At 43.8% G+C, this 12,106-nt stretch overlaps 1 protein-coding gene across 1 annotated transcript in view; it reads right to left on the bottom strand.

Annotated features, from left to right (window-relative positions):
- Positions 1-12,106, bottom strand: part of LOC141759838 (uncharacterized) — a 211,341-nt gene that overhangs the window by 46,956 nt on the left and 152,279 nt on the right. Inside the window, 5 exon segments of the mRNA XM_074622258.1 lie at positions 300-476; positions 7,831-7,877; positions 9,064-9,110; positions 9,292-9,332; positions 10,751-10,924. Coding sequence (XP_074478359.1) covers positions 300-476; positions 7,831-7,877; positions 9,064-9,110; positions 9,292-9,332; positions 10,751-10,924 — 486 coding nt within the window.

Here is a 12,106-nt window from a genome sequence, read left to right as displayed (position 1 = left end):
AGGAATGAGTACTAAAACCAAGAGATGAGTTAGCATTTTAGCACTTCCTGTTCCCTCGTCTGGAAGTCAATGGGTTTTTAGTTAGATGCCTGAAATAAGGTCTGTGGTTAAAGGTCCAGAGTGTAGGATCTGGCGGTATTTAGCGGTGAGGTGAGGAGATTACAACCAACTGAAGCATCTCCTGTGTGCCAAGCGTGTTGGAGAGTTACGTTAAATTCCCTCTCTAGAGCCATCTGGAGCAGAGCCAGTGCAGAGAGAGTGTGTGTACAAACTACATAAACTACAGTCAGTGAACTGACCTCAGAGTCTCCAGTCTACAGTTTGGACTCTCCAGTCCAGCAGACAGCAGCTTCACTCCTGAATCCTTCAGGTTGTAGTTGTATCTCAGGTCCAGCTCTCTCAGATGGGAGGGGTTGGACTTCAGAGCTGAGGCCACAACTTCACAGTGAGTATCTGAGAGTTCACAGCCAAAAAGTCTGTCATGACACAAAGAATACAAAATATGTTATTATGAAAGAGGACAGTTTATATTACTTCATGCATTTGATGATTAAACAGTTTGATATAAACTTCTTTGATTAACATTTGCTCCTCACATCAGTGGTTCAGCTGATCTTATCTCACTGTCTGACATGAAACAATAATTCTCATCACTCTCTCTCAAACCTGCAGACTTTTCATCTTTGTTTTTCTTTAATCTTGCAGATGAAGAGAGAGAAAATGTAGTTACATTGAGACTTCCCTAATGTCCAGTCTGTCAGTGTGATCTGATCCCGGGTCTTTATCCACAAAGTTAGCATAAAACTCTGTGAATAAGTGATAATAACACGGTTGAGAAAGATGACCTCTCTTTGCTGCTACCTGCTGTTGTAAGGTTCACGTCCATAAATGGGAAAATTCAGTGACTGCTGCCAAACAATAGAGAAATTAAACAGATTGTGTAATAATATTAGACCTGTACATAATCAAACATTCATATAATTCCATATTTTGATGACTGCATGGCGTTTTGTCATTAACACTCTTTTCTGAGCATCAAACATATTCAGCTCACAAACACAATTAATGAACCAATGAGGATGTATTATTTACGACACAATGTCATCAGAAAGATGTTATCAGTGTATCTGCATTAAAAACATAACATTGATCTTTGGTGTGTATAAGATCTCTTAAAAAGTCTGAATTCTACCATTCTGCTGTTATATATTCATCAGACGGCTGTTATTGGTGGAAGCTGTGTATTTCCTGCTACTACTCTTCTCTACAGCAACAAGAGAGAGAAACACCTGAGTTTCCTTCAGTGAGTAACAGAATAAAAGGAAAGACTTTAAAACAAGATGATGGAACACAGCTTAAATTCATGAGCAATAAAATGCACCATTGCTCGATTCAACACACTCAGGGGTTTTACAACGACTATCTTTGTCTTGTATGATCAGTAGTTTACGGTGGCTAATGCTAGAGTTGGGTCGATTTTCGTTTTACCGGTCCGGTCCGGTCCGGTCCGGTGTACGAGCTTAAAACGGTTTGATTTTATGTTAACCGGCAGAACTGACATTTGTCATTGTGACACGTTCTGGCAAAATATAAAGTATCCTACATCAATAACCTGTGCCGACAGAGTCACAGTGCTAAATCCAGCCTGTATTGCATTACTAATAAGCAATATGACAACGTGATTAACGTAATATTTAGGGCCCGAGCACGACCCAACGGTGTCCTGGCACGAAGTGCAAGGAACCTATTGTTTTTGTCAGTATTATTATTTTTCTGCTGTGAGATCGCGTTTTTGAGGCCTTTCCCATCCCCAAAAACTCACCAAAATTGGAACATGCGTCGGGAGTGGCGAAAATTGCAATGTTCTGTAGTGATTGGGAACGGGCGTCGCCAGCGGGCTCTATAGCGCCCCCTAACGCGTCGAAATCTAAAGTTGATCCGATATTCATGAAATTTGGTATGCATATCCCACTCATCATTTGAAACATATTCCTCATAGGGTTTCATTAGCTCCGCCCACCCAGAAGTCGGCCATATTGGATTTCATGTCACTTTTAGCGTTTTATAGGCCGCGTACTTTAACGAACTCCTCCTACAGATTTAATCAGATCGAATTGAAATTTGGTCAGGACCATCTTAAGGCCTTGAGGATGAAAAGTTATTAAAATCGTGAGTTTTCACTTAACGACCTGACCGTGGCGTGGCAGCCATTTTGAGCCATTCGCCATGAAATGGAAAAATTGATATCCGCGCTCCGGTTTCACCTACAAGTACAAAATTTGGTAGACAGATGTAAGATGTGGAGAGAAACAAAAAAGCCTCTTGGAGGTATGCCCAAAACTTAACAGGAAGTCAGCCATATTGAATTTTATGTGCGATTTTGCCCATTTTTCGCCCATTTCTGGGGGGTTTTGTAGGCCGCGTACTTTAACGAACTCCTCCTGCAGATTCAATAAGATCGATTTGAAATTTGGTCAGGACCATCTTAAGACCTTGAGGATGAAAAGTTATTAAAATGGTGAGTTTTCACTTAACAACCTGACCGTGGCGTGGCGGCCATTTTGAGCCATTCGCCATGAAACAGGCAGTTATTGTAACTCAACTGTACATTGTCCAATCTGCCCCAAATCTCTCAGGAATGATGGTGGTCCAGTCCTGATGACATGTACATGAAAAAATATACTCATAGCCCCGCCCCAAGACGTTAGCCCCGCCCCCTTTCATATCTCATGAACCGTTTATAGTAGAATCTTGTGGGATGTGTCATATCACTCAGCAGAGAGTGGGTTAACCCTAACTCAACTGTACATAGTTCGATCTGCCCCAAATTTCTCAGGTATGATAAGGGTCCAGTCCTGATTATATGTAAATGCAAAAATATAGTCATAGCCCCGCCCCCTTTCATAACTCATGAACCGTTTGTCGTAGAGTCTTGTGGGAGGTGTCATATCACTCAGCAGAGAGTGCCTGTTTCATTGGTGAAGGTTATGCCCGCCCCCTACACATTAGCCACGCCCCCTTTCATAACTCATGATCCGTTTGTCGTAGAGTCTTGTGGGAGGTGTTATATCACTCAGCAGAAAGTGCCTGTTAAGTTGGTGTTGTTATCCCCGCCCCCTACACATTAGCCACGCCCCCCTTCATAACTCGTGAACCGCTTGTCGTAGAGCCTTGCGGCAGGCGTCATGGCGCTCGTCAGAGTTTCGGTTTCACGGTGCCCGGCCGCGTCGGTCGGCGTCCCGCCAGCAACCCCGACCCGCGAGGAGGGGCGAGGGCCCGTTCATCGCTGCTTGCAGCTTTAATATGATGTTATGTTGGTTAATAAACAAGAAGAGGTTTGTTTACGAGGAAGTTCATGTGTTTTTTGTTGTGACGAGACGAGACATGGCAGAGCTGGTCTCATTCATTCATTCATTATCTGTAAAACTGCGGCAACAAGTGAAACATTTTGGATTTGAAGCCAACGAAAGAGATGAGCCCAAAAACACACAAGGTAAGGTGTAATGTGGTGCCGCTTCTTCTTCTTCTTCTTTAGTGTTTATTGGCGGTTGGCAAACCAGCTTAGAGGTGCATTACTGCCACCAAGTGGACTGGAGTCGCTGCACTCTCATTCAGGGGCTTTCTGCGGCGGATGAGTTAAGTGCCACACCTAGTGGTAAGATTCAGTACACCAGTCCGGTCCGGTGTTGGCTTAATATCACACCGGTTTGAAATATTTTACACCGGCACAACCCAAGCTAATGCTAATGTTAAAACTTTAGATGGATGTTGTTGTGCAACTGACATGACCGAATCAGTTCACTGACTTGATGAATATTCTCCACTTGTGCTTAGGGATGTCACGAGAACCGGTACTTCAGTGCCAAGTCAATGCCAAAATTCAAAAAATGTGACGGTACTCGTTTTCTACAGTACCGAGGGTACTGTACGATGCCTGCAGGGTCCGAAATTAACACCCGCCAAGAGCCAAATGCTGCTGCTTCTGTCCTCTGCTCTCTGTCGGAGATTGACACACGCACACACACACACACACACACACACACACACACACACACACACACACACACACACGCACAACAGCAACAGCGAGATCCAGAGATGCAGAGATCCAGAGATCCTCTATGATCGAGAAGATGATTCACTCGTGGGGGAAAAACTGAACTGAACAAACTGAATTTCTATCTTTTGTTGCTTATTGCTAAATCTCTGAAAGTGGTGTTTTTTTGTTTTTGATTGAACTCTGGACTCTGTATTTCCGGTGAATGTTATTGGGACTTTTATTTGATTATCTTACACTTAACTCCCCAGATCCACTTAGTTTGAACCAATCCAACAGCATCCAATCAAGTTTCTGAGCCATGGCAAACACCAGTCCAGTCAAAGCACACTGGAACACACCTGGACCAGGACACCTGAAGCTGTAGGACAAAGAGGGCCAAACTGATATAACAAGCATTTATTGGCCTGTTAGTCTCTCTCTTTTAGTCAAGGCCTCAGCAAGGAAACGAGGTTGGTTGGGATATGACATGCTTTCTTTAAAGTTGGTGGGACATATCACCACCATCCACATCTTTATCCTGTGCTTATAAACTGGAGCCAAACAGCTCCATGTTGAAATCTAATTTCTGATGTTGAGGTTGAACCACGGCCTGCTCCTGGGCAGGATGCTAGCGCAGAGTTCGTTAGTTTGCTGCCACCTCAACCCAAACATGTTGAAGGAAAAAAAGAATCCTTTTTAAGAGGCAAAGCCTGTTTTAAAAAGAACGTTATCGCTTATGTATCATCAGGGTTGCATCTGTTGACCTTGACAGATAAGACTTAATACCCTTCAGGGTTGGTGATATGTTAAAATCAATATCACCACATTAACAAGGCAAAAGTGAGCATGGCTCACATACCCCCCCCGCTCACTGCTTGACCCCTACTAAAGAAGGACCAAAGGTGTTTGGAAAATGTTGGGCACCCTGGACTTCTAATCCCCAAAAGGCACAACTAGACCCCACTGTCAACCATCACACCAAATTTGAAGTTCATAAGTTAAAAGGTTTCCGAGTTCTGCTCTGAAAATGAAAGTGTGACGGACGGACAGACGGACACGCGGAGCGCTATATAACCCCGACTACGTTGTCGCGGGGGTATAATAAAGACAATATTACAATATTGGTATGTATGTCCATATATCAAGAATATGCAAATTCACATATAAACTAGTCAAAATAATCTTGAATGCAAACTGAGCCTCAACACAAATTATTACTATATATTAGGGCTGTCAATCCATTCAGATATTTAATTGCGATTAATCGCAAATTAATCACACATTTTTTATCTGTTCAAAATGTCCCTTAAAGGGAGATATGTCAAGTATTTAATACTCTTATCAACATGGGAGTGGACAAATATGCTGCTTTATGCAAATGTATTTTCATTCACATATCTGGAGGTCAGAGGTCAAGGGACCCCTTTGAAAATGGACATGACAGTTTTTCCTCTCCAAAATGTAGCGTAAGTTTGGAGCGTTATTTAACCTCCTTCATGACGAGCTAGTCTGACATGGTTGGTACCGATGGATTCATCAGGTTTTAGAGTTTCATATGAGCCCACTACAACCTCTGAAAGATCGATTGCATTAATGCGTTAAAGAAATTAGTGGCGTTAAAACGGTTTTGCGGTAACTTCAACAGCCCTACTATATATGATTCTTTCTTTGTGGGGATTTTTAGTTCTCTATATCTATAGAATATGATATGCCTTTGGGTTGAAACTATTCAGATATACCAACTTGCTGTTCAATGTGCCTTACATTAGATTATGTTCTATATACAGCAAGGCCTCGTCTATTACAGGGTTCCTACACATTTTACATTTCAAAGACTTCCAGACTTCTCTGTAGATTTTTCAAACTATATTTGACTTTGTGACTCGGGGTTCAGAGGACGCTGTGACAAGACTACAGTGCTTTAGTGCCCCCCCCCTCCCGTCCTACACAGAAAGCTGGACGACGTTCCGCTGTCAAACATCCTGCTCCAGGTGAATCACAATGATGCCGCCCCTCTATCAGCACCAGGGACAGACCGGGACACAAATCCATCCCAGGACTTTGAGACGGAGAGGTGTCCGATGTGAGCGGCCGGAGGGCGCGAGACGAAACACTGTGGGCAGTAATTTTACCACTAACAGAGTTTTAGTGGTATGAAAAGAATGTGATGATGATGAAGACGAAGAAGGAAGTCAATGGGTTTTAGTTAGATGTCTGAAATAGGGTCTGTGGTGAACACAAGCTGAAGAGATTTTAACGTTTTGTTCTACGACATAAAATACATCAATAAATATCCCACTGGTGAATTTTGAAGCTTTTACGTGTCTTAAAAAAGGCGGTTGTTAGACGTCATCACGCCGTCTCGTCCTCCTTTACAGCCTCGTTGTGTCTACTCGCCTTCATGTGACTGCGGTGTAGTTTGTTTATAGCCTAACGTTAGCTTTTTACTTCTGAGGCCGGCACTACGAAGCAGGAGTTAGGGTCAGTGAGGTAACTTCAGGGTTAACCCTTCAGGGTTTTCAGTCCTACGACGGTGGTTCACTTCTTACCGGGGTAGATCGCCATGGTAACTGATGCTGCACAGCTGAACTGCTCCGCAGCAGGTTATGTTCCAGATAATAGATCAACTGGTATTAAAGCACCGCCTACTGACCAATCAGAGCTCGGTGAGCAGATCGTATGATAATATTACACAAATATAAAGAAGTTACAGTCATAATCAGACTAAAAACAACTCAGTTTAAACTGACAGATACAGGAAGGACAGCTGGCTGGATGCTGGGGGTGTTTACCGCTTTGAATTATGTTTTTATATTTATTTTTTACTCGCTCTCAAGTCCGTTTCACACCGCCGGAGACGGGACGCCGCTGAGAGAAGACTGAAATAGTCAAACACACCACAGTATTGCTGAATGGTATAATGAAGTGTAATTTATTTATCTATTATAAACTGAAAGCTATTTATACATCACTGCCCCATCTAGACGAATATATCTGACTTTAGAGTATTCCGTTAAATTAATAAGTCTGTTAATTTACACATTCATACATCAGCATTTTTATTTATTTTTTCCAGCTGTCCTTCCTGCATTTGGCAGCTTCAGCTGTGTTACTGTTAGTCTGATTATGTTTTTAACTTCTCGATCTCGGTTGTTCGGGTTAGTTAAGCCAGATAACTAGAAGATACCCTGGGTATGTTGAACTGGCTTTGTAGTACAGGCCTCTGCTGATTACATTCACACTTAATCATGAAGTGGTGTTCATTCTGGAGATTATCTTGCTGAACAAAACGTGTCAGTATCAAAAACACAGAGATGATTTTCTGCAATAAACCAAAACCCAATGGATCAATCCCATTGGCTGTTAGTGGAGGGAACCAGAGTGATGCTAACTTCCTGGTTGTTCTACAGAAATACGTCATCCCTGCAGCGCTCTATTGGTGTTGTTCATTCCTTATTAAACTCTCATCATTTGGAACCTTCAACTTTGTGAAGGATTCAGTGGGAGGAAGACTTGGGGACACAGTTTCCTGATGAAGTTTAGAAGAAGGCTTCAGATAGGGTACATTCCTCTTCAATTTCCTGACGACAAACAATTATCCAGGTCAAAGGTTTCACACCGTCTCCACTGGTCTAAAGTAAAGCTAGCCAAGTCCATGTCTGGTGTGGATCCTGTGTGTGACCGATGCAGGCTAGCACCAGCCACCCTGTCACACTGGGTTTTGTCCAAAACTAAATATAGTTTCTGTTAATCAATATTACACACTCTGGGTCCAGAGTTTATACGATTACCTGTATGAAGATCCAGCTGTCTGCTCAGGTGAGAAGGATGTTGGAGCCTGGAATCAAAAAAGGAACAGAATTAGTTGTTTTAATAGAAATACCAACTTGTCTTAGTGTTTAGTAAAGTGATGAAATACTAGAGCCACACTGTCAATACTCAACTCAAGCACCCTGTATGAGTCAGAGAGGAAATGACTTCAATGGAGTGACAGTGTGAGGTGTGTTAGAGAAGACTACACAGAAGGACAACTACACCAAGAACATGGCTCTCAATAATCACCATGTATTTAGCTCCTGATTTACTAACACACCAGATCCAGTACCTGTACCAGTACCAGTACCAGTACCAGCACCAGTACCAGCTTCAGCACCAGCTCCAGTACCAGTACCAGTACCAGCTCCAGCTCCAGCACCAACACCAGCACCAGCACCAGTACCAGCTCCAAACACCAGCTCCAGCACCAGTACCAGTACCAGAACCAGTACCAGTACCAGTACCGGTACCAGTACCAGTACCAGTACCAGTACCAGTACCAACTCCAGCACCAGCACCAGTACCAGTACCAGCTCCAACACCAGCACCAGTACCAGCTCCAGCACCAGTACCAGTACCAGCTCCAACACCAGCACCAGTCCCAGCTCCAGCACCAGCACCAGTACCAGCTTCAGCACCAGCACCAGCTCCAGTACCAGTACCAGCTCCAGCTCCAGCACCAGTACCAGCACCAACACCAGCACCAGTACCAGGACCAACTCCAGCACCAGCACCAACTCCAGCACCAGTACCAGCTCCAGCACCAGTACCAGGACCAACTCCAGCACCAGTACCAGTACCAGTACCAACTCCAGCACCAACTCCAGCACCATTACCAGCTCCAGCACCATTACCAGGACCAACTCCAACTCCAGCAACAGCACCAGCACCAGCACCAGCACAAGCACCAGCACCAGTACCAGTACCAGCACCAGCACCAGTACCAGTACCAACACCAGCACGGATCGTGGTCCTGCCAGTGACGAGAGCTCAGAGGCCAAGTTTAGTAAATAAATGATAGTTCAGTGATCTTCACTCCACACTATTAACTTCTGCAGGTGAATGCAGTCTAAGTCATTAAATGAATGTCTGCCTGCAGGTGTAATACACTACAGTTCTTCAGCGGGAGATACTTGATAAATGTCCAAGTAAAGTCCTCCATGGTTCATACTGGAGGATTTCACACCGTACAACTGCTCCTTTCTCACCTTTTCGTCGTCCTCAGGTAGCTTTATTCCCTCATTCAGTTCAACATCTGAGTCACATGAAAGTGAAAGAGAAAAAATTAATATTGTTCAAATAGACGTGATCTTAACATCTGGAACAAAGATGGAACTGAGTAACAGTTTTGTTGTACAATGAGGACATTCTCATTTTAAGATCAGATGTGAATGTACAATAGTTTGATGAATGGGGGAAGTTGTTTCAATACTCACATCCTTTGTGTTTGGCAGCTCTGTAGACCTTCTTGTTGATCCTGTAGAGATCAACACAGACCCAAAAGTTACAGAACAAGTTTAAAATAATTGTCCGTTCTTTGAGTTAGCATCAATCTATCAGAATGAAATGCTTCTCATCATATCTGCACCATGAAGACTACAACTGACTGCTGACAATCATGTTCTGTGCCTACATTAAAGGAAAGAACTAGTCATTAGTCTAGATCCAACACACATCAAAAGAAAACACAACAAACTACACTTTTCACTCGACTGTAAATTCACACGTCTGTAAAAACATTGCTGACTGACTGTAAAATGTTGCTTTGCATTATCAGCTGGCTTTTTGTCGATTCCCAGTAGAGATACCTTGAATCCCAGTAGAAGGACCTCTGGTAATTTGGCTGTGAGGGTTCTCATCCTTGTTGCTGCACTAGCAACTCTTAAGCTTTGTTTGTACTCACGTGAGACGCCGTGGCGAGGGCCTGCGTAGATGGCGAGCACGCTACGAGCATACATAGAGGCGTTTATGCTCAGAGCGTTGTTCGCTGCAGTATGCTCCGAAACGCCATGAGGCGTACAAACAACATATCAAGTGGATCAGCAAGAAGTCAACGAGTGATACCGAAGAGGAAGGTAGGTTGCCTGGCAACAGTAGTAAACACCGATGTACGTACCGCCAAACATTACATCTGTGTACTGTAATTATTACTGTGACCTCCTGACCTCCAAGTCTAAATGACTTCCTGTCTCTCGGTGCTTCCCCTCGGGTCGCCGCTCTTTACATCAGACCTTTTTATCTTTAAAAAAACAATTTCACAGCCTGCAGCAGAAAACCTCCTTTTACCCAGCGTGAGGAATATTTCTTTATTATAATATTTAATGATATGTGACTGTCCCCGTGGTCATGTGACTGTCTCCGTGGTCATGTGACTGTCTCTGTGGTCATGTGACTGTCTCTGTGGTCATGTTACTGTCTCCGTGGTCATGTGACTGTCCCCGTGGTCATGTGACTGTCCCCGTGGTCATGTGACTGTCTCCGTGGTCATGTGACTGTCCCCGTGGTCATGTGACTGTCCCCGTGGTCATGTGACTGTCTCCGTGGTCTCTCAGTGAACAGTTGTAGAGATGTCTTTACAGGCGAAGCTGCTCGGCCAGTCTTCCCTCGAAGGCGTCCATGTTGAAATGAAAGACGGCGCACGCAGTCGGCGCGTGGTTACAAAATCTGCGACAACTTGCGGAGCCTTCGCACACCACGCAAAAGTCGTGATGACGTAATTTTCTGGCGAGCGCACCTCACGCCGGCTTCACTACTTCACCTTAAACCAGGCTTTACTGGTTGGTTGTCCACACAGTGGAGCTGCAGGGATACCCCACGGGAGTAACACACTGACTGTTGAGTGTTTAGTGCAATACAGCTGGAACCAGCATGGACCGACTCAGACCCTCTACTGACCTCAGAGTCTCCAGTCTACAGTGTGGACTCTCCACAAGATCAGACAGTAGCTTCACTCCTGAATCCTGCAGCTTGTTGTCTCTCAGCTCCAGCTCTCTCAGATGGGAGGGGTTGGACTTCAGAGCTGAGGCCAGAGAAGCACAGCTGATCTCTGACAAACTGCAGCTCCCCAATCTGAATAAAGAATAAATGATGTAAGTTTAGAAGACAACGTTCCAGCTTGAAATCATTCAATGTTTAATAATGTGTTCAGAGCTGAAGAAGGTTTAGAACGTAGAAGTTTAGAAAATGTAAACTCCAAACACCTGAAGCCAACAGGATGCAGGTTAAAAACTGTAAAATACAAACAGTGAAACAGAGCTCTCATTCATTCATTCTCTTCAGGCTGACGTGCTTGCGGTAAGAGTATTGCCTCATTTCCGGTTGCCTGTCTTTCTGTGTACTGCTAGTGTTCTGTAGCTGCTCTAGCACATCCAGGGCAATATAGTTCTACTCTTTATTACAGCGGCTAATTACCCGCTACATTCATACTTACACTAGTTCTGCTTAAGCACTCATAACTCGCTCCTTTTTAGAGACTTCTCCATAATCCCACAGTTGATGCAAGCTATTCAGCTCTGCTAACGCTAGCTGGGCTATCGTACTGTAGCATAGCAGTAGCTTAGCAGTTAGCGATGGCTTCTCTCTCTCCCTCTCCTGGGGTCTCATGTATAAACGGTGCGCACATACTAAAATGTAGCGTACGCTGTGTTTCACGCTCACGCCGGGATATATAAAAATCAACGTGACGTGAGAATGTGCGGGCCGTCCTCCAAACTGTCATCTGGCAGTGTCAAACTACAAAGTACTGAAACTCTCCAAATGTGTAAGAATAATTTTTCCACTCAACTTACTGAGCTTTATTTATGATGTGGGATAAAAAAACAACACATATTTCCTACATTCTCATAATGTTTAACATCAGAGAGGCACAACAAAAGCACATTTAAACTAAAGTCCCAGAGATGACATGCCTTAACCACTGTGCCAAGACCAAAATCGCGTGCTGCACAATGTGGCAAACCAACGTGGTGAGCCTGTGCTCCAGAGGAGCTACAGACGGATGAACTGGACCCTGGCCCACCTAACAATGAGCCAAATGCAGCAGCTATACAGCGCCGTTTGGATGAGATACACAGAATGTAAAGCAACGAGGTGAGTTGAGACAAACATTTATTTTTCAACAATGTCTTTTAATATATGACTTATACCACCAAGAACGTCATTCATTCTTTTTAAATCGTTGCATATATAAACTGGAAAAACAAAGTTCGGAAACTTGTGTTTGATGGATTATTTCTCTGTTGTCACAATGCT

This window comes from Sebastes fasciatus, chromosome 21, assembly GCF_043250625.1.
Source record: "Sebastes fasciatus isolate fSebFas1 chromosome 21, fSebFas1.pri, whole genome shotgun sequence".
NCBI classification, from domain to species: domain Eukaryota; kingdom Metazoa; phylum Chordata; class Actinopteri; order Perciformes; family Sebastidae; genus Sebastes; species Sebastes fasciatus.
This window is presented reverse-complemented; position numbering and strand designations above follow the sequence as displayed.